General features: G+C 46.0%; 1 protein-coding gene and 1 long non-coding RNA gene across 2 annotated transcripts in view; one reads left to right on the top strand and one right to left on the bottom strand.

Annotated features, from left to right (window-relative positions):
- Positions 1 to 1,621: 1,621 nt before the first annotated feature.
- On the bottom strand, positions 1,622 to 5,925 carry LOC147244413 (uncharacterized). The gene is made up of 3 exons (XR_015110301.1): positions 5,537 to 5,925; positions 3,928 to 4,014; positions 1,622 to 3,294 (listed from the first exon to the last, which is right to left on the bottom strand). It is a non-coding gene; the product is annotated as an uncharacterized LOC147244413 (long non-coding RNA).
- slc27a6 (solute carrier family 27 member 6) overlaps positions 2,299 to 21,981 on the top strand; it is a 29,625-nt gene continuing 9,942 nt past the window's right edge. The window contains exons 1-5 of the mRNA XM_086186584.1: positions 2,299 to 2,854; positions 4,884 to 5,093; positions 8,315 to 8,473; positions 14,629 to 14,753; positions 19,046 to 19,240. Coding sequence (XP_086042710.1) covers positions 2,368 to 2,854; positions 4,884 to 5,093; positions 8,315 to 8,473; positions 14,629 to 14,753; positions 19,046 to 19,240 — 1,176 coding nt within the window. The 5' untranslated portion in view covers positions 2,299 to 2,367. The remainder of the gene's footprint in view (positions 2,855 to 4,883; positions 5,094 to 8,314; positions 8,474 to 14,628; positions 14,754 to 19,045; positions 19,241 to 21,981) is intronic.

Below are 21,981 nucleotides of genomic sequence, written 5' to 3'. Positions count from 1 at the left end.
CGTAGAGAAATATGTCATGGTTCTGTCAGAGTAGGTGATGGCAGCTGCTGCACACACACACACACACACACACACACACACACACACACACACACACACACACGCATCTTTAAAGGTATAATTTGTAATCTCCATCCATCCATCCATACCTGATTAATGGTTGCAGGGGGTGGAGCCTATCCCAGTGGCTTTCGGGCGAGAGGCGGAGGGTTCACCCTGGACAGGTCACCAGTCCATCACAGGGCCAACACATAGAGACTAACAACCATTCACACTCACAGTCACACCTACAGTCAATTTAGAGTATCAATCAGCCTTGTCCCCTCTTGATGTCTTTGGACTGTGGAGGAAGCTGGAGTACCAGAGAGAACCCAGCAGGAACAGGGAGAACATGGAGACTCCACACAGAAAGATCCCGTGATGGAGCTGGGACTCGAACCCAGAAAGATCCCGTGCCCGAGCTGGAACTCAAACCAAAACCTTTTTGCTTCTTGCTTTATTATGAAGACTCCAACCAGCAGCATATCACCAGGAAGTTTGAGTGTCCAGTCCAAGACCCCGTAGGAGCATCTTCACACTGAGGTATCGTGACTGAAATTCAATCTTAATGGCAACATCCACATAACATGAAAATCCTTAGAAATCAATATTGGGATGGTTGGATGCTTTCTAGAGGATGTAGAGACCTGCAGACATTTCTAGTCTCTGTGTGTTTTGGATCATCAGAGTCATTTAGACTTTGCATGACCCTTTTACTACAGTCATGCAAATGCAGCTTAGAAACAGTAACAGGATGTTTTGGGGATAAATGTCATAGTTGCCATCATCCCATCAGGTCGGGAGTTCCACCAGGAGCGACTCACCAGACTGGTTTCTGATCTCCAGTTTGGAGAGTCTCTCCTCCCAACAAACTGTCACAACAACAAACTCTTATCTGAGTTTTGAAAGAGTGCAGACAGACTTGAGCACACCCATCATGTCCTCAACAGGTCACATGATTCCACACCCACAGACTCACTCATCAAGTCGCCCCTTGACAGCAGTTCACACAGGAAGTTTGGTGAGTTCCCGCTTTAAAAAAATAGACACAGGAAGTGATCTTCAGTCAAATGGGAACTTTGACAGACATAAATTCAGAATCTGTTAATGTTGCCAACATAATATTTGAGTTTGGTTTCTTTTACTGCTGATTTTTTGCTCTTGGCCAAGAATTGTTTTGACAACCAATGCAATAAGGAATGTCTCACTTAAAATTGTGCACAATTATTACCTGGAGCCAAATGTTTTGAATAAAAGATTTAAAATGGAACTTCTATTATCTATGGGTTTGTTTGTTTTTTGGAGTCATGATCTCTTCTAGAATTGACTCCAAGATAAAATGATCAATTCCCCTTGAAGGCAAGACAAGACAGCGTAAACTATGGTTTAAATGTCTGCAACAGGAACTAAACAATAATGATTTCGCTATATTTATAAATGCAACTTAATATTCTTAATATACTTCACTAGAGTATCCTGTAGTAGCACCGGAGTATATTGCAGTAAACCTCCAGCATCTTCTCACGCTTTTGTCTTCCATGAGTGAACTTTAACTTCAAGTATTACTTATTTTTCTGTTCAAGATGAGTTTCATAAAATTGAGAAAAAAAACCGTTTGCTTCTGATCATTTTATTTATATTGCATTCAATGTGGTCTAGTCATACAAGAAAAGGCAGCATAGTTGTGCAGTGGTTAGCACTTGTGGACTCACAGCAAGAAGGTTTCTGGTTCGAGTCCCGGCTCAGGCATGGGATCTTTCTTCGTGGAGTTTTCATGTTCTCCTGGTGCGTACCTCTGCGGGTACTCCGGAGACATGCAACTGGGGACCAGGCTAATTGGATGCTCTAAATTGACCGTAGGTATGAATGTCTGTATGTGTTGGCCCTGCGATGAACTGGCGACCTGTCCAGGGGGTACTCCGCCTCTCGCCCGTAGCTGCTGAGATAAGCTCCAGCCCCGCGACCCTTAACGGGAATAAGCGGAGGAAAATGAATGAAGAGAAGAGTCAAAATAGAGACCAATCCTCTCCTTCAGCAGATACAAAGCTATTCAATCAAAAGTAACAAAATGAAAATGTACCTTATTTATGTATAATATATGTGCAAATATATTTCTACATCAATTTAAAGCTGAAATTTAAAAAGCTTTAATTGATTCGTTGCTGTGCCACTTTTATTTTGAAGGCCTGGTGACCGCTTTCCGTTCTGATGTTGTGTGGCTTCACGCATACGGAGGCTTACATCACCGACATTCGGTGTTTATCAACCAGAGCATGCCTCGGTGGTAGCAGAGTCTCCGGCTGTTCTCCCCGGCTGGTGGCCGCTGACATGGCTCTGTCTCTGGGCTGGCTCTCGGCTCTGGCCGCGGGCGTCCTCTCCGCTCATGTCCTGCAGAAACTGTGTTTTCCCTACCTGTGGAGGGACCTGGTCTTCCTTTTCAGCGTGGTCAGGTACGGTCTCCGACTAGAGCTCTTCAAGCTCACCTCCAGGGTGGTCACGGTCCTGGACCGGTTCATCCAGCAGGCACAGCGCATCCCCGACAAACCCTTCATCATTTATGAGGAGAGCGTCCACACCTACCGAGACGTCGAGCGTCGCAGCAACAGGCTGGCGAACGTCTTCCTGGACACCGTCCACCTGAGCAAAGGAGACTGTGTTGCCTTGCTCATGAACAACGAGCCCGACTTCGTGTGCGTCTGGTTCGGGTTGGCCAAGGTGGGCTGCTCGGTGGCTTTCCTCAACACCAACATCAAGTCCAGGTCCCTGCTGCACTGCTTCAACTGCTGCGGGGCCAAGACGCTCATCGTTGGAGCAGGTAACACATGCAGACACACACAGACACTGGAGGAGGGCTTCAGTAGGTGTCCGAGCCAGACTGGAGGACTTTTTGCTCGCTTTTATCAAAGGTGATCGTTGGAATGTTTATCTCAGTCCGTCCAACAGTCCCAAACTCTTAATTTATCTTAATAAACTGCGGGACCAACTATTATGGGAGGTTGTAGCTTGTAGAAACACTCACTGAAAAAGTTGGTGGAGCAGCTGCAACTCCGTTTCCAGCCAGTTTGAAGTTCTTCAGCTCCCTCACTCATTCACACACTTCACACTGTCATGTTGCTGCCAGTCACACACCTGATCACCACTGTCCTCAGCGGTGGATCTGTCTCTTGAATCGAACCAGCAACCCTCTTTTTACCAGGCAGCCTCTCACCAGCATCAGCAGGGACCTGTCTGTCTACCGGAGGAGGAAGTCACAACCTGCACCACAAAAGAAAAATAAATATGTTTTGGACATTTAACCAGTTTGAGCTGCAACTAACTCACGTGGTATTCAAGACTCCAGATCTTAGTGACAGCCTCACATAAAGTCGTCACTCCTCGTTCTGGAGGCACTAGTGAGCGCAAGGCAGTGCTGGCCTGAACCTTTAGGGGGCCCTAAGCAGAATTTTAATTATTGCAGTTCAAAGACACCCAACAGTTGTTCATCAGCAGCTCAGGTGAGACAGAGGCTTCGAAATACTACCTTAAATGTGAGAGTTTGTATGTGGGGGGCTATCTGCCTCCACCTGTGGGGCGCTACATGAAATAACATTTTGTCTGCGAGAGATCCATCCATTTTCTGCCGCTTATCCTGTTAAAGGTCGTGGTGGGGGGAGGGGGATGCAGTCTATCCCAGCAGCCTTCGGGCGAGTGGCAGGGTTCCCCCTGGACAGGTCACCAGTCCATGGCAGGGCCAACACATAGAGACAGACAACCATTGGCTCTCCCAGCCACGCCTACGGTCAATTTAGAGTCTGGATTAACCTGGTCCCTCTTGATGTCTTTGGACTGTGGAGGAAGCTGGAGTACCAGAGAGAACCCAGCAGGAACAGGGAGAACATGGAGACTCACCCAGAAAGACCATGAGCCAGGGCTTGAACCCAGAACCCTTTTGCTGTGAGGCCACAGTGCTGACCACTGCACCACCGTGCCGCCTTTCTGCAAGAGATGCATCATATTATTTTCTAAGTGCTTAGGAAACTAGATTTTTACATTTTAGATAGTATTTATGAACCAGTCACTTTTATTTCCATCCATGTGTGATTTGATTTCAGCAGTTTGAAATATTCAGTCAGCAACATAAATGGTTCACTGGTGTGTTAATAATTCAGAATATTTACAGTCCAGAACAGCGCATAAAAAAATAACACTTGTACATTTATTGTATTCCAATAAATAATCGTGATATAATTGTGAAACCATCATCCAGCACCAGTAAACATTGTTACTGGTTTGAGTGGTTTATGTATTAAAGGAAGTCAGTAGACAGATAAGATCATGTTGAGGGGCCGTGTGCGTCCAGGATTCCAGTCTAAGAAGAGATCCGATGCAGCTGGTGGCCAGTGGCCAGCCTACATATTATTAATATGTAATGTGTGGGGTTTATACTTCATGCAGTTTTTATGCTTTATGTGATTTTGGTTTTAAACTTGAAATCTTGGCTTTGTTATTAATGAAGAATTCTGAAAATTATTTTACAATGAATTATGTCCACAACAGTGTTTTAAATTATTTCCTGTTAGTTGAATGAATAGATTTTTAAACATTTATTTCTTATTTTTTATTGATGAAATGCCCAGTGTGTGTGTGTGTGTGTGTGTGTGTGTGTGTGTGTGTGTGTGGGAGGGGGGGGGGGGTGTCATTCCCCCCAGTCATAGAGGTGTTTTCGGCCCTAAAAAACTTGAATGACATCATATCACATATCAGACTAAAATATTAGCTTCACGCAGAAAAGACTTTTCACTGTGACACAGTTGTACCCTCGAAGCAGGAGTCATACCCCTGACCCATCTCTGTCTCTCCTCCAGAGTTAGTGGAGAGTCTGGATGGGATCCTGCCCAGCCTGCTGGAGGACAACATCCAGGTGTGGGCCATGAAGAGCCAGAGCCAGCACCCACAGGTCTACCCTCTGCTGGATCACGTGAACGCGGCCTCAGACCAACCTGTCCCTGCAGATTTACGCGCTACCACCTCCCTCAAGTCTCCTACCCTCTACATATTCACCTCCGGAACCACAGGTGAGTCCAGCAGGCCAGCAGATTGGTGGGTAGACAGTCAAGGGAGAGCGATGCAGACCCACTGGCTTGCTGTGAGCTGCTTCGACTAGACCAGACACATGCTGACCTGAGACCCACTGCACCCTCTTCGAACACAGCTTGTGGGTTTGTGGAGTGTTTCACAGAATATATTGACGCTCACAGGCACACGCACAAACACCATCTGAACAATGAAGTGTTCCCTCTCCTAAAGCAGCCAATCAGAGCGTCCCTGAGGGGGGCCTCCTTTATGGATGGAGTGCCAACAAACCCAGGAACTGTGTCACGCCATCAGACATCCTCTACTCTGGGAACTTTTATTGCTAAGTAGATGTTCAATGTATATTTCAGATTCACTAGTATTTGTGAACAGTCTCCTGCAGTCACTACAGGTGCACGTATGGAACATATGTGGAAATACCAACCTTTGATGAGGAATGTGCGAGGTGTCGGCATCCTTGTCTCCACATTTTTGGTATTTGTGGCTCAGAGATTCCCGCACATATCCCCATGAAGTTCATTGTCTATAAACAACTGGTGTACACTTCCTTCTGTGAGTATGCAACATTTATGAATGAGGCCCCTGGACGGATGGAGCGGGTCTCTGAGGCGGCACAGGATGCGGGTCTGTCATGGTGGTCGAGTTCTACATCTCAGTCTTGATGGTCAGGAGGTGGCTGCTGCCCAGGTCCCTCACACATCACTCAAACCTGCAGGTGCCAGCGGCCTGACACAGGGTCACGCTGTCACCCTGATATCACCCACAGCTGCCTCTGCTGCCCTCAGCCTACCTCACTGGGCAAGTACCCCACAGTTCCACTGCCATATGTGAGGCACATTCATATTTAACAGGAAATCTATTCACCTTATATAGTCATAATAGAGAAGAATGACAAACAAGCTCATCATCACCATGACAACCTACCACATGGACTCAGCCAAGGTTGGACTTGGTCCGCAGTGGGGAAGGAATCGTGCATTGATTAGGTCAAGTAGCGAAGCTCATGTCACAGCGCCCTGAACAGAAACTCATTCATTGAAACATGCAGCAAAGTTTTGTCAGACAAACTCATGTATGTGTGGGTGGAGCTAACCCGCCATGTCGAGTGATGTCACAAGAGAACTACAAACTCAAACCTCTGTGGCCATTACTGATTCTCACTCAGATTATATTTTTGTGACAGGTTCCAGAGTTAAAGCCATGCTGGTCTAGGCTTGGTTCAGTTAGGTAACCCATGGAAGAGGTCAGCATGTATGATGTCACTGGCTGGAAGGGTTAACGCCATCCAGCTGACAGTCATGCTCACAGGCCAATTCTTGTTCCAAACAGCGCCTGTTTTTATCCCAAAGTCGTACGTTAGAATACTGGATAAATGAATTTTTGCCCTTGTCTGCACAGCTCGATGCTGCAGGCTCAGTGTTACCAAATGTTGGTTAATGTCTATAAACTCAAATATTTGAGGTTAAATGAGCTGCTCTGTGTTCCAACCATCATCAGCACGTATTCCATTACAACTGTGTTAACAGCATCACACAAATATCTCCTTTGTGAGAGACTCACTTAGACTCAGGTCCCAGTTCAGGAGCGGATTATTCAAGGGACCCATTCAGCTTCTGTTAGTAGGCAGTGTAAATGTTGCCTCTCTCCAGGACCCCCGGTGCTTCTCCAAACACAGTCCTTCCAGGTTGTGGCACCCCCAGGATGAATCAGAAATCAGCTCAGAAACATAGGTGCTGTGTGTGTGTGGGGGGGGGGGGGGGGGTGTAATGACGTCACAGCAGCTGGAGGAACTACCAGGAGTTTAATCGCATCTACTTCAATCAGGAATTCCTGGCTGGAGGCAGTGAAACTTCAGACTACAAGCAACAGTGCATGACACGTTTCATTCAATTGCTAAATCAACCGTGAGCTCCACATAACTCCTATTACAGAGATGGCCAAAGCCTGGTTGTGTAACTCCATGCAGCAAGTTCATCTTCCTATTAAGAAACATTTTTTTAAAAAGGGTTCCAATTTGACCATGACATCAGGCTCCCTAGAAAGACACTGAGGGCTTGTTTCCACGTGGACCGTCACTAGCCAGGAGACAAAAGCTTTGCACAGCTAATGTTGCTGGCCTCTGCATCCCCGTCACATGCAGACTACTGACGTGGAGAAGGGTACTTGATGAGAGGCAGGATGGAGAGAGACAGAAGCCCTTTGACAGACCTCTGCTACATTCAAGCATGAGGCCTACATAAGCATGTTACCTGTTCTGCTCTCACCAAAGCTAAAGGAGGAGCAGACACCCACCCGGTACCACGTCAGCCTTCAGACTGCCACCTTCATCTCAGGGGTACGGAGGAGAGTCGTCACCAGTGTGGACTGTAGCTTTCTTAGCTGAGGCAGGGTGGTATCCACAGCTTTGGGCTAGCATTAATGGTAAATGGCAAATGGACTAATTTTTATACGGCACCTTTCTACCTCAGCAGTACTCTAAGCTCTTTACAGTGTCCTTTCATTCACACACACACTCACACACTGATGGTGGAAGCTGCCATGCAAGGCACCATCCTACTCATCAGGAGCAATTAGTGGTTCAGTGTCTTGCTCAAGGACACTTGGACATGGTCACCGGGGTCGAGGATTGAACCAGTGACCCTTTGGTTGCTAGACAGCCACTCCACCTCTGAGCTCCACGACAGCAGTGCTGCAGCTCCGGTGGTGTTGTAAGGACACAAGCAGCGTGGCTTTGGTTCACACAGGCCATGACCTCATTCACGTTCCTGCAACATCACTTCATCACCTCGTCTGTTCCCAGCCAGTTATCTCCTTCCACACAAGCGCCATATTGGCCAGTTTCACTCAAGACACCTTAAGCTGCCTCAATCAGTCCCACCCCCACCCAACTCCTCTTTTGCACCCCCCCCCCCCTCTTGCCCCTCCCGCTGTCCTACAAACCCACTAAACATGGAAACACTGTCACTGTCCACCATGCAGCGAGGATGTAGAGGCCCATGGTTATAATCCTCTGTTTTTTGGACATCATCATTCATCTCTCACTGCTGCATTGACATCACCAGTGAGAAACCCAGGAAGGCGACTCCTCTCCTGCTGCTGCCGCTGCTGCCCTCCCTGCCTTTGGCTTTTCCTTGCATGCTCATTGAGGGGCTGGAAGGGCACAAGAATGTTGGTGACTAAAGTGGTTGGATGTGTTTTTCAGGCCTCCCCAAGGCTGCAGTGATCACTCACCTCCAGAGCCTGAAGGCAGCAGGAGGATTCTGGGCCTTTGGGGCGACTGAGGATGATGTGATGTACGTCCCTCTGCCACTCTACCACAGTGCCGCCTCACTGATCGGGATAGGAGGGACCATCGAGCTGGGTGGGTAAATGTGTTCACTGTGAGTTTCCACACCTGCTGGCTGTGTGTCACTGCTGCCACATTCATTTTGAGCCTTGATTTGTTGGTTGATTGATGAGTTGTATTAGTCAGAGCAGGCTGTCCTGAATACACCAATACCGAACACACGTTCCCTTCACCATCAGGCGTCAGCTCTGCTGGTTCACTCATTCAGTTCACTTTAAAGAACTTTGTTTATCTAGTAGGAACTTCATTTTCACAGAGCATCAGTGGGTTTACAGCTCACGTCCGCCAACACAATACAACCCATACCTAATAATGCCTGAAATATTAGATAGTCATCGTCATCCATCGTCATCTTCCACTTATTCCTTACAAGTAAGGGTCGTGGGGGGGTGGAGCCTATCTCTGCATCTACGGGCGAGAGGCGGGGTTCACCCTGGACAGGCCTGAAATATTAGATAGTGTTTTTATAAATAACCTCCTAAAACTTGAGTTATCTGAACAACTACTTAATATCCACTAAAACCTTTATTTATCTACCCCCCCCCCCCAACATTTGGTTTCTGTATAGAATTACTAGCAGGTGGCACGGTGGTGCAGTGGTTTGCACTATCGCCTCACAGCACTTGGGGACCAGGCTGATTGATTCTCTAAATTGACTGTAGGTGTGACTGTGAGTGTGAATGGTTGTCTGTCTCTCTATGTTGGCCCTGTGATGGACTGGCGACCTGTCCAGGGTGAACCCCGCCTCTCGCCCGTAGCCGCTAGGATAGGCTCCAGCCCCTTAACAGGAATAAGCGGAAGAAAATGGATGGATGGCTCTAGCCTCTTAACTCCAGCCCCTGAACAGGAATAAGCGGATAAAATTACTAACCTTTGCCTATTGTTCAGTAAATTTTATATGAAAGTTAAGAACACCTAAAACAGGTCTGAGAGGGAGAACAGCTCGTATGATAGGTTCTAAAACATGACCATGTTTCTCTCATGGTCCAGGTCCTGCAGATCATCCTGACCTTCTTGCCAGTAGTTTCACTGAGGAACTATTTTCTCTCTCGTGGAATTCATTCCTCACATCTCAGCAGCAGCAGTAGTGACACTGGAATCAATCCCCTGCCCTCTGGAACTGATGCAGTAAAACCAAACTGCAGCATCGTCACGTAGGAGGGAAATATTTCAGGGCTGTTGTGTGATCGTTATGCAGGTGTGCCTGATAACCTGGCATGTGTTCTGAGCGATGGTGTGTGGTTGATATTACCAGACATAAAGTTGATGGACGGGTAAAGAGAGTTTGGAGCTTCCTGTCGTATTTGTGAAGGAGTGGAGGTCATCTGTTCATGTGCTCAAACTCATGAATGTTTAGTCAATGAACGTCAATGTCGAGGTGGAATTTGTATCTCATAAGGAGATGAAAGGTTTGCTGATGTGCCAGCATATGAACACACAAGCTGAAGGAAACCAAAACACATGCTTTCATAGCTCCTCACCTTTGACCCCTGTGTTAGATACACAGGAGCAATTCAGTTTCTTTAGTTTTTTGTTTTCATCTCGGTGGAACTGCCAAAAATGTGTCCCCCTGTGAGAACCCACCGTGTCTCCTCGCCTAGCAGCTTCATTAGGAGTGGACGCGGGACAGAGCTGTATTGTTTTAGCTCATTATGACTTCATGGAACTGTTCACTGGGAGAATCGTCAGACAGAGGCAGCCGGTCATCAATCAGTAGGCAGCTGAGCTAGTAACTGCAACTATCAGTATTCATTCTCACAGCTGATCAAGTTTTACTAATGTTGTTGAAGCAAAAGCATGAAATCATTTTGAGAAAGCAGCAAATTTGAGTCATCTATCATCTTGTTGAATCTTTGGTTTCTGCATTTGCTCCCAGTGATAAGGGTTCAATGTCCTTCACGTGTAGAACTCAATGTCCAGTGAGTGCTCCTGAAAATCCCTGGAGAGGCCGTTGTCCCTGTGGAGATGTTGAAATGTGCTGAACTGTGTCCACACCTGGTAGGGTAGTACTCTTCATGAATGTCTCGGTGTTGTGTCATACTTCGACCCCACTGACAGGAGAACTGAGTAAAACCCTCCATATGGGTTTAGGGTATAAAGAAAGAGTGGATTGTCACACTAGGGATGTATAGGAATATCCACCTAAGCTCGACGCTCATGTTGGAAGGATGTTATACATCTGTTAAAAGGACTATCAGGAACAGTGGGTGTTTGGCGGTGTGAGTAGCCTTTAGCTTACCCTGTAGTTCTGCTCATCCCCTCAGGTTTTCTCCTGGGCTATGTTGGGTTGTAATGCACCATTAGTAAGGCATTACAGAGAGAAATGACAGTTACTCCTACTGATTTGAAATCCAAAAATGTGATCACAATAATTGGCCCACATCCACGTCAGCAAGCAGCAGGCTAGCAAGGGAACTAGCAACGCTAGCATTCAGCCGCTGGATGGAGTCCCCTTGCCTCGATTCTGATCCCTTCTCTGAAATGTAAACTGTTTGTAGGCGGGCGTACTTCACAACAGCACAGCAGCTGGGGACAGCCATGACTGTGACACTCACACAGGAGAACTCACAAACTCTGAATTCTGAAAACATGAAAACATTTCAGGAAAACACAACACAATGATCAATAAGAGTCTCGGGTTCCTATTTAAAAGATAGCGGTTGACAGATGGCGTGATGTGAGCGCCGTGCGTTTGGGGCATGTTCAGCCTCATTTTGGTATTTGGAGGATGCGTAATCAGAGTGCAAAGAATACAAAGCTCTGGGAGGAGGTGGGGCTCAGTGATTCCAGGTTTTCAGGCATCAGTTGAAACGCATGGCAGTGCTGCTCCTCTGCTGGTCTGATTAATGAGTCCTTTAAATATCGCTGCACACATAATGCCACTGACCAAAGACCAGCCTCTTCTGGGTCTATGGAGCTACGTCTCCTGGTGCTCCTCAACATCGGTGCACCATGGAGGCACCAGGCCAGCCTCAGTAACACACTGAACCACCTTGGCACTTGGTGTAAAAGCATATTTTGCGCCAGCTTGAAACTAGCAATGATGCTTGCACTTGACTGAGTGCCAGGACCCAATATATGACTGTCAGGCCACCATAACATTTTCTCCAAGACTTAATCCATAGTTCATGATGCAGTATGATTTCTCACATATTTTCTGTTGCTTCCTGCTGCATCTTCTTCTCAAGTGTATTTGTTGTGACAGAGTTGAATTCTTCTTTATTCTCCAAGGTGAACGTCACCTTCTCTGCTGTTTCACTCGCTTTCTCTCCTTGTCTGTCCATTTTAGAGAAGCTACCAAGCTAACTCTGGCAATGATAGATAACGATGTGTGACCATGGTAACTGAAGTACACATGTTGTATTATACCATCAGTTTTGACTTGACTCTAAACACAGAGAATGATCAAAGAGGCTTTCTGTGATGCCCCTAAATAAACCCACAACCAGGGACATGTTGGTGTGTCAGGGGAAAACTGAAGTTAGACCTGCAGGTGGGTGACACAGCGAGCAACTGCAGGTCCACACACAGCTGAGGTTCTCATTTGTGCAGTAAATAAAGAATATCGCCATCCACTCTTGCCAGTTGGAAGCCGTGATGGTTGATGTTCTGTCAAGGAAATTTTGAAGCGATTCCTTCATGGAGTGACTTCAATGCATCAAATCAACAGGAGACAAACATTGGCCTTGTGAATGAGTGATGTCAAACAGACCATTGAACAGTGCCTGTGTTTTTAAAATCTTAAATTGTTGTTTTATTGTTGTGTTATAGCTCCCGCACTTGTGGGTTTTTTTTTGGTTTGCTTTTTTTTTACAGAAAATGCTATTTTGTTAATTTATACTGTCACTTCCTAAAACTGTTGTATGACATGTGCTGCTGACTTCTTGGCCAGGTCACTCTTGTGAAAGACATCCTGATCTCAATGGGTTTTCTTCATCCATCCATTTTCTTCTGCTTATTCCTGTTAAGGGTCGCGGGGGGGGGGGGGGCTGGAGCCTATCCCAGTGGCTTTTGGGCGAGAGGCAGGGTTCACCCTGGACAGGTCACCAGTCCATGGCAGGGCCAACACATAGAGACAGACAACCATTCACACTCACAGTCACACCTACGGTCAATTTAGAGTATCAATCAGTCTCGTCCCCTCTTGATGTCTTTGGACTGTGGAGGAAGCTGGAGTACCGGAGAGAACCCAGCAGGAACAGGGAGAACATGGAGACTCACACAAAGAGATCCCGTGATGTAGCCCAGAACCTTCTTGCTGTGAGGCCACAGTGCTGACCACTGCACTGCTGTGGCACCTATGGGTTTTCTTACCAGGTTAAATAAAGGTTAAATAAAGTACCCTCCAAACCCACAATCCTCTGTCAGATATTCAACATCAGCACAGCCGATAATGAAGCTGCTGCCATTGTTCTGGCTTCGCCTCATCGTGGGATTACTTTGATGAAATTGCTCTCTACCAAAGACGTGGGCCTTGTTTCCCCTCTTTGACTGTTTTGGATCTACTAAGATCTCCCTTTGGCTGCGATAGCCATCTGGCAAGGAACAATTTGGGTAACAATCCTCAAATTTCAGCACCAGTGATGTTTTCTAATATTGAAGATCATATCCTCATATCAGTCGGCCATTTCACCCCTGTTGGCAGCTGCAAGACTATTTCCTTGTTATTGAATTTGTGTTGCCGGCTAAAACCTGCTGTCAAATTCCATTCAGTCACTTTAAGAGACACTAGGAAGGACACCTCATGTTCTGTCTTTGCTGTTTGTTTGTGCTGCGAGTACATCAACTCATGTCTGTGGAGAGAGGACAGAGGTTAGGCAGTGGCTTCACATCCCAAGTTCAGCCAATCCTGGTGAAGGAGGTGTCACTTTTGAACCATATAAACAAACTACCTGCTCTGACAAAAGTTCATTGGACAAGTACATTCAGGGTAAATTCCAATTCCTGTCACTAGATAAACAGAGCACGCTAACAGGTGAAAGGGTGTTGATCCTCTCTCCTTGTCTACCTGCTGCTTATGATGCATGTGTATTGTCACCTGCCAGTGTTAGTGCAGTTCATTGTCTGAAAAATCAAGGAAAACTCTGCAGCACCGAATGAAACCTGTTTTTTTTTCAGATTCAGATTCAGATGACTTTATTTATCCCCGAGGGGCAATTAAAATACGGTACAACTGAGCAGCATGACATTAAAAAACAAAACAAAGAAAAAAAAAAAAAACGGACATGACAGTGGGAATAAATAAGAGAATAAAAATAAGATTAAAGATAAAAATACAATAAATATACTGCATACAGTATGTTTTTGGTTAGCAGTACAAACACAAATCAAGATAGGAAAGACTTAACAATGCGTTTGACTGAAGACACACTAATGGACACATGTATGTTTGCTGTGTGACCTCCTGGGTGGGAAAAGAAGTGCTTCGGTGGGAAATCAGCAGTAACATTAGATTAATTTCACTGTCAATCATCCATTTTCCACTGCTTAAGGGTCACGGGGGGCTATCCCAGCAGCCTTACCTACGGTCAATTTAGAGTCTGGATTAACCTGGTCCCCTCTTGATGTCTTTGGACTGTGGAGGAAGCTGGAGTACCAGAGAGAACCCACGCAGGTACAGGGAGAACATGGAGACTCACCCAGAAAGATCCCGTGCTCCAGCCAGCGCTCAAACCTGGAACCTTCTTGCTGGGGGGGCCACAGTGCTGACCACTGCACCACCGTGCCACCCCTTATCTCTCTATCATCTCTCTATCATCTCTCTATCATCTATCTCTCTATCTCTATCTATGTATATATACTGTATGCATGTATATGTGCATGTTTGTGTGTGTGTGTGTGTGTGTGTGTATATATATATATATATATATATAAATATATATATACACACACACACAAACATATATATAATATATATATGTATATGTGTGTATATATATATGTGTGTGTGTGTGTGTATATATATATATATATATATGTGTGTGTGTGTGTGTGTGTGTGTGTGTGTGTATATATATGTATATATATATATATATATATATATATATATATATATATATATATATATGTATATATGTTTGTGTGTGTGTACTGTACTGAGAATAGCAGCACACCAGGAACCAGGAGAACTGATATTAAACTTCCTATGATTGTCTTGTGTTCCATTACAGGTGCAACTTGCGTCCTGAAGAAGAAGTTCTCAGCTTCTCAGTTCTGGAACGACTGCAGGAAATATGACGTGACTGTGTTCCAGTATATTGGTGAACTCTGCAGATACCTGTGCAACCAGCCTCAGGTAAACCTCTATTTGACAATCCGTTCCCCCTACATCTGCATATACAGACATGCAGAAAGACACATTAAATGAATGCACCTCTTTTTCAGCCTAAAATTACATCTCATTATCTTTAGGTTTTTATAATATTTTGGAAATGTTGTCAGAAGGTGTTGGTGGTGGAACGGAGATATTTCCCACAAACTGTCTGCTGAGGGTTATCAAACAGGACCTCCAAAGCGTGCAGAGGCCTGAGTGTGACCAATTGAAGCCCTGCGTGTAGGAAGTGATTCCAGTGGCAGAAGGACAGAACTTGATTATTGGTTTTGTTGCAGCTCTTATTTGAGCGGTACACAGCTGCTTCCTGTAAGCTGGTCTGACACCAGTGCTGTCGGTCCAGCCTGGATGACAGCACTGGTGTCGATGATAATTAGCATGCTGCTGGTTGTCTACCTTCTGACCACTGGAAAGAGGCTTTGCTCGTGTTGTTCGGCAGGTAGTTATGATGTGGGATGAGCAGGAGAGATGCAGAACCTAAAAAGTTGTTCACATCAGAACAAAAAATGTGGTATGGAATGGTAAAGTGCTTAATTTATATTGCACTTTTCAGTATGAAATAAGACCAGTTAGACCAATAACCCTCCACTTCCTAGACAGTCATCCCAAATAGTTTTCCATTGCTGTCCAGTCCCTCTGTCAATCCAGTTTCTGGTAATGCCAACTTTGTCTGCCCAGGTAAAACAGGATTATCGTGGGTTAATAGTACTCATTAAAAGAAACATCTCAACCATTGACAGAATGCTTCACATTCATGTGGGACACCACAGCTCCATCTCTCATGCGTCTGTCCTGGTCAGGTCATGAACAGTTACTGTCCCTGTAAATCATTCATGTAATGTAGCTTGGACCACTGTGGCAGAGAGACAAGCAGTGTCTTTGTTTTAGTGTGTGCGTCCTCCCGTGTTCGACACATAGACGCAAACACAGAGAATGAGGGCAGAGCTCATTCTTACTGAGGCTGGTCTGAAAGTCCTCTTTGTCCACTGTCCCGTGGTCATGTAGTTGAGTGGGTGGAAGCCTGGCTAGTGGCCACAGCTCTGTCCTCACTTCTGACTGTCCACAGCCCCTGTTATCAGTATCAATCAGGCTGCATTCAGACCACTCATCAGGGAGGACTCAGACACAGCTCTGCTTTTACTTCATTCAGTTGATGGGTGATCACTTCTTAATGTATTCAGAAGCTCTCTGATGTCATTGGGCTTCATTCTTTAAATTTTCATCAATTTCATCTTACAGACAGGAAAGCGTTACTATTACCAGCACTACTACTACAACCACTACTGCGACTACTGCTACACTGTTTAACACAGTGAGGGGACCTTGTAAGTGGAAGGAGCCCAATGATGATATCCTGAATCCTAATACTACATCCACAATACTACATATTTCTATTGAGCTCCTTTTGAAAGTGTCTGTCCTCAGTCTTCAGGATAAGGCAAGGCAAGGCAAGGCAAGGCAATTTTATTTGTAGAGCCTGTTTCCACCACCAGTTTGTCTCCCGGCTTCATGGCATCATAACAACATCCTCTGCCCTCAGAGCCTCACATCGACTGAGGAGAAACTCCATAGAAAACCTTTAACAGGGAAAAATCTGAGAAACCTCAGGGTGAGGAGGGGAGGAGGGATCCCTCACCAGGAGGGACAGACGTGCAGGAGATGTTGGTACAGACAAGAAAACAGTTTATAACACAGAATGTAGGAAACATGGAAATGTTAATAACAGTTGAAGAAGGAAGCTTCTGGTAGGGGAGGCAGGGAGAGAGAGCCAGCTTGATGGGGGACTGGATGGTAGACTGGTTCATGGAAGGAGAGGCAGGGAGAGCAAGCCAGCTTGATGGGGGACTGGATGGTAGACTGGTTCATGGGAGGGGAGGCAGGGAGAGCAAGCCAGCTTGATGGGGGACTGGATGGTAGACTGGTTCATGGAAGGGGAGGCAGGGAGAGCAAGCCAGCTTGATGGGGGACTGGATGGTAGACTGGTTCATGGAAGGGGAGGCAGGGAGAGCAAGCCAGCTTGATGGGGGACTGGATGGTAGACTGGTTCATGGGAGGGGGGGCAGGGAGAGCAAGCCAGCTTGATGGGGGACTGGATGGTAGACTGGTTCATGGAAGGGGAGCGCGGGCAGGTGTAACAGTAGGGGATAAAAAAAAGGGGGTGGGGGGGCGGTGAAAGTGACGGTTGGAGGAGAGAGATGGAGCTCTGGTGGATCTGTGGAAACACAGAGAGACTGCGAGACACCAAGGCCGAACTACAAAGTGCAACAAGTAATGGTAGTGACAGTTCCAAAAATGTGCGGAGAGGAGAGGAGAGGAGAGGAGTGAAGGGCTCCATGTAACCTGATGTGTCCCCCAGCAGTCTAAGCCTGTAGCAGCATAGCTATCAATGGTTCAGAGCTACCTGAACCAGTCCTGACTAAAGGCTCTGTCATAAAGGAAGGTCTTACGCCTGGACTTAAACGTAGTTAAAGTGTCTGCCTCTCTGACCCATGGAGAGATGCTGGTTCCACAGTAGAGGAACCGGTACCTGAAGGCTCCACCTCCCAGTCTGTTTTTAGAGATACTGGGAGTCACTAACAGACCTGCATTCTGGGAGTGGAGTGCTCTGGTCGGACAGTAGGGACTAATCTCCCATCAGAACCCTGGCTGCAGCGTTCTGGACCAGCTGGAGACTCTTTAGGGAGTATTTAGGACATCCTGACAGGAGAGAGTTGCAGTGGTCCAGCCTAGAAGTGATGAATGCATGAACCACTTTCTCAGCATCACTCTGGGAAAGGATGTTCCTGATCTTAGCGATACTTCGCAGATGGAAGAAGGCGGTCCTAGTCACATGATTTATGTGGGAGCTGAAGGAAAGGTCATGGTCAAAAATGACCCCAAGGTTCCTTGCAGTTGTCCTCAGGGTCAGGGTGATGCCATCTAGAGTAGTGATCTGGTTAGAGAGGTGTCCCTGAGGTGTTTAGGTCCAAACACGATGACCTCAGTTTTATCTGAATTGAGCATTAAGAAGTTAGAAGACATCCAGGATTTAATGTCTTTCAGGCAGTCTTGCAGGTTAGTAAGCTGGCTTGTGTCGTCTGGGTCCATCGACCAGTAAAGTTGTGTGTCATCCGCATAACAGTGGAAGTTGATCGAGTGCTTCCGGATTATGTCACCTAATGGGAGCATGTAAAGAGTGAAGAGAATCGGTCCTAAAACTGAACCCTGTGGTCCACCATATGTAACTCTACTGTACTCTGAATAGTCATTATTAACATTAACAAACTGAAACCTGTCAGATAAGTAGGACTTAAACCATTTTAGGGCAGTTCCTTTCATCCCAATGTCATGGTCTAGTCTCTGTAGCAGGATGCTGTGGTCGATGGTGTCAAATGCAGCACTGAGGTCCAAAAGGACAAGCACAGAGACAAGACCTCTGTCTGTAGCTATAAGAAGATCAGTAGAGACTCTGACCAGTGCTGTTTCAGTGCTATGGTGTTCCCTGAATCCAGACTGGAAGGCTTCAAAGAGCTCGTTGCTGTGCAAATGTTCATGTAGCTGCTCCAGGACAACCTTCTCAAGGATCTTGGAGATGTAGGGGAGGTTGGATATTGGCCTATAGTTGGCTAATACATCTGGGTCAAGAGAAGGTTTTTTAAGTAAAGGGTTGATGACAGCCACCTTAAAGGCCTGTGGCTCATAACCTGTGACTAAGGAAAGATTAATTTGATTTAATATAGAAGTGTTGACTGGAGGGAAGGCATCCTTAAGGAGGCTTGTTGGGATGGGATCCAGCAGACAAGTGGCTGACTTGGAGGAAACGACTGCAGAAGTTAATTCTGACAGGTCGATGGGGGAGAAGCTGTCCAACTGCAGCTCTGCCTGCTGGTCTGAACTCTGGGTGCTTGTCAGGGATTAGTATTGCTAATAAATTGGCCTCTGTTCCTAGATAAGAGAGATGCACCATCCAAAGTAGGATGGACGCCATCTCTCCGAATCAGACCAGGCTTTCCCCAGAAGGAGCTCCAAATGTCTATGTAAGCCACGTTGTTATCTAAGCACCACCTGGACATCCAGCGATGGAATGAACGCATGCGGCTAAACATGTCGTCACTCGCTAAATTGGGCAGCGGGCCAGAGAAAATTACGGAGTCCGACATTGTTTTAGCGTAGTTAAAACAGGAAGTAATTCCAACCAACAAACATTTCTCTCTGATTTAGCAGTAATCAGGGGTCACCTAGTACATCTTGTTGAAGTTATCTTATCTCCCCTCCAGACAGACCTGGATAAGGTTCACAAGGTGCGGATGGGAGTCGGAAATGGGCTGCGGCAGGATGTCTGGCAGGAGTTCCAGGGTTGCTATGGGAATATAAAAATGTGTGAAGTGTATGGTTCCACGGAGGGAAACCTGTGCTTCATGAATCACATCGGCAAAATCGGCACAGTGGGCCGCTCCAACTTCCTTTATAGGGTAAGTGTTTGTCAGCTCCACACCCATGGAGGGGTGAGTTCGAATACACACACTCACACACACACACACACACACACACACACACACACACACACACACACACACACACACACACACACACACACTGTTTGAGTTTGTAATGGTGTGTTCATACAAACACGAGAGAAACGCTGTGTCCCTCACAGCCCAACTGGCCAAGGCAGATGGCTGTCCACTGAGTCTCCTGTTGACAGATTCTTGTTATTGTTGGTTATTGTTGTGTCACTGTAAATGTGGAAAGAGCTTGAAGCAGTGCTGCATAAATCAAACTGGGTGGAATGAAGGGTTATGTACAGATGAAGACACGCAGCTGCTGAAGCTGTTTAGGTTCAGTGCCGTCTGGAGGTTGGTCTGCAACACAAACACACAAGTCAGTGCTAGCAAAGCCTCAATCTGACCTCCTGTTCACAAGCATGTCCACAGAATTCTATTTTCTAATTATAATCTGTAGAGGAAATCAAATGTAGAGGCATCCAGGATGAGGTTCTGTATCTGTGGGTGTGTCCAGAGCAGCCGGGACCCATTAGAGTTTGGTGCAGCTGTTAAACAGTGACAGTAGCCTAGGCAGAGGTCTTCCCTCCCTGCAGCCTGTCTCACACTGACTAAAAAAAACCACACTTGTCTTTGATTCTGCATTGGGAGCAGCTTTAATCAGCGCTCAACAACCCTGGAGTAGACACAGGTACTTATCAGCAAGATGAACGATGCAATGTGCAAGCGGCTTCCAGCACTTCAACTCTCAGGCGTACATACAGTGAGGACTCAGAGCTCCACTGTCACCAATATTCATGAAGGAATAAACGCTCAATGCCAGTAACTTCTATAACTTTATAGTCTCATCACAGATTCAGCCATCTGTGTTCAGACAGCAACACTCGAACATCCTTCAGTCAGTGATGAGTTTGAAAAAGAAACTGAAGCATAAAATACAACAGAAATACTACCCCTGTCCTCCACGCTGCTTCTACTAAAGGCAACAAGGATTGTATACAGGCCTGAACTACTCCTGTGCTACACTGGTACTTTTTTGCAGTGCAGTGACTGAGTTCATGACAACAAACCTGTTGCATCGGAGACAAAACACAGAAGGCATCTCCTTCTCTCCTGGCAACAGGAACAAGAGCAATCAGCTTTTATTATTGGGTTTACCAGGAAAATGTAGTGGGGAAAGGGTAGGAGTGACCCCCTGTCAGCAAGGTTATACTAACACATCCTGCCCCATGTTAGAGAAACTGGAAAAGAAGAAAAACAACAAGGAAAGAGCCATTAAATTCTTCATTACATCAGTTAGATCAGTTGAAATCAAAGGTCTCATGGTCTCCTTCAAAGATGCAGTTGCATCTTTTAGAAATGATGAATTAAAAGTGATTCTTAAAGAAAGAAGTCTGAAGGAAGTCAAGTGAATGTGTAGCAGAACTTCTGCATCTCTAGGAATCATGAAGCTACTGCATCTGCATCCTGCGTTCATACAAATACTCCCAAGGAGTGAATCATAGACATTCCACTAGTGTGCGTGTGTGTGTGCGTGTGTGCGTGTGTGTGTGTGTGTGTGTGCGCGCGCAAGTCAGGCTCAAGTCCAGCAGAAGTTATTTGGGGTCATGGTAAATTCGACAACAGGACTGATGAGGGATTTTTCCTGGTTGCAGTGTCAGAGCAGAGGATTGTGAGAGTTGAAGTGTAAGGGTGTAAGTTCTATATCAAAAAGGGACGGTTCCACTTTTTTGGAATTGCAGCTGTTCTTAACCTCAAGTGATGAGGCTAAGCCAATATTAGCTATGATAGCAATAATACAGGTCACACAAGGATAACCCAACCACTGCTACACGTGGCTGCAGCTGGAGGCACAAACATCTGCTTGGACCTCAGGATGAGCTGATAGGCTAAGCTGATTTTTACAATATAGATAAATGATATCTTGAAAGTAAAAGGTCACTTTTATTGTAATGTCATGACTGTGAGAGGTACAGTGAGTGGACACTGAAAAGCGCTTTGAGTGCCTCTAAGTTAGAAAGGTGCTGTATAGAGATAAGTCCATTTACGTACTGGCCATTATACCTGGAGGCGTACAACAGTGGAGGTGGCCATTCTTGTTTACATTTTGAACACATCCTTCTGTGTAAACTCACCAATATGGTTGAGTGTTATAGCTCTGAAACAATTAACATTTGGAACACAGATGAACAACAGTAGCATGTGAACCTCTCACCTTGTCTGTATGATACAGATCTATTTTTAGATATTTAATGGCTGCCTGATGTATCGCTTTTTATATTCTCAGGTGCATACATGTAACACCCCCGTGGGTTGCCTGCTTATCTTGAGCAGACAGGCAGACTTGTGTGCCGACCCCTTCAGTGTCTGCGAACGGTGGGGGGAGGGGTTGACAGCTTAGCGGTGATCTGCCAGATCACGTATAATCCAGGATGTGTGTAACAAGGGTTCTCCATCTCAGGGTTCTTTAAAGGGTCAGTCTTAGTGTCACACACAGTCTTAGTGGGTTAGTGTGCGTGTGCGTGTGTGTGTGTGTGTGTGTGTGTGTGTGCGTGTGTGTGTGCATGCTTGTGTTTTTAGCACAAAAGAAACAATCCCAAGATTATGTAATATGAGGAGCATGCAAGGAAGACTGAAGGAACCCCATGGGGCTCATGGTGTGACTCTGTTCCTAACCTCACATGGTTATAGTTCAATGTACTGAAGAACCA

Source organism: Aulostomus chinensis, chromosome 19, assembly GCF_037954235.1.
Source record: "Aulostomus chinensis isolate RoL2024-O1b breed Wild chromosome 19, RoL_Achi_v1.0, whole genome shotgun sequence".
In the NCBI taxonomy this organism is placed as follows: domain Eukaryota; kingdom Metazoa; phylum Chordata; class Actinopteri; order Syngnathiformes; family Aulostomidae; genus Aulostomus; species Aulostomus chinensis.
The sequence above is the reverse complement of the archived record's forward strand: the minus strand, read 5'-3'. Positions and strand labels throughout refer to the sequence as shown.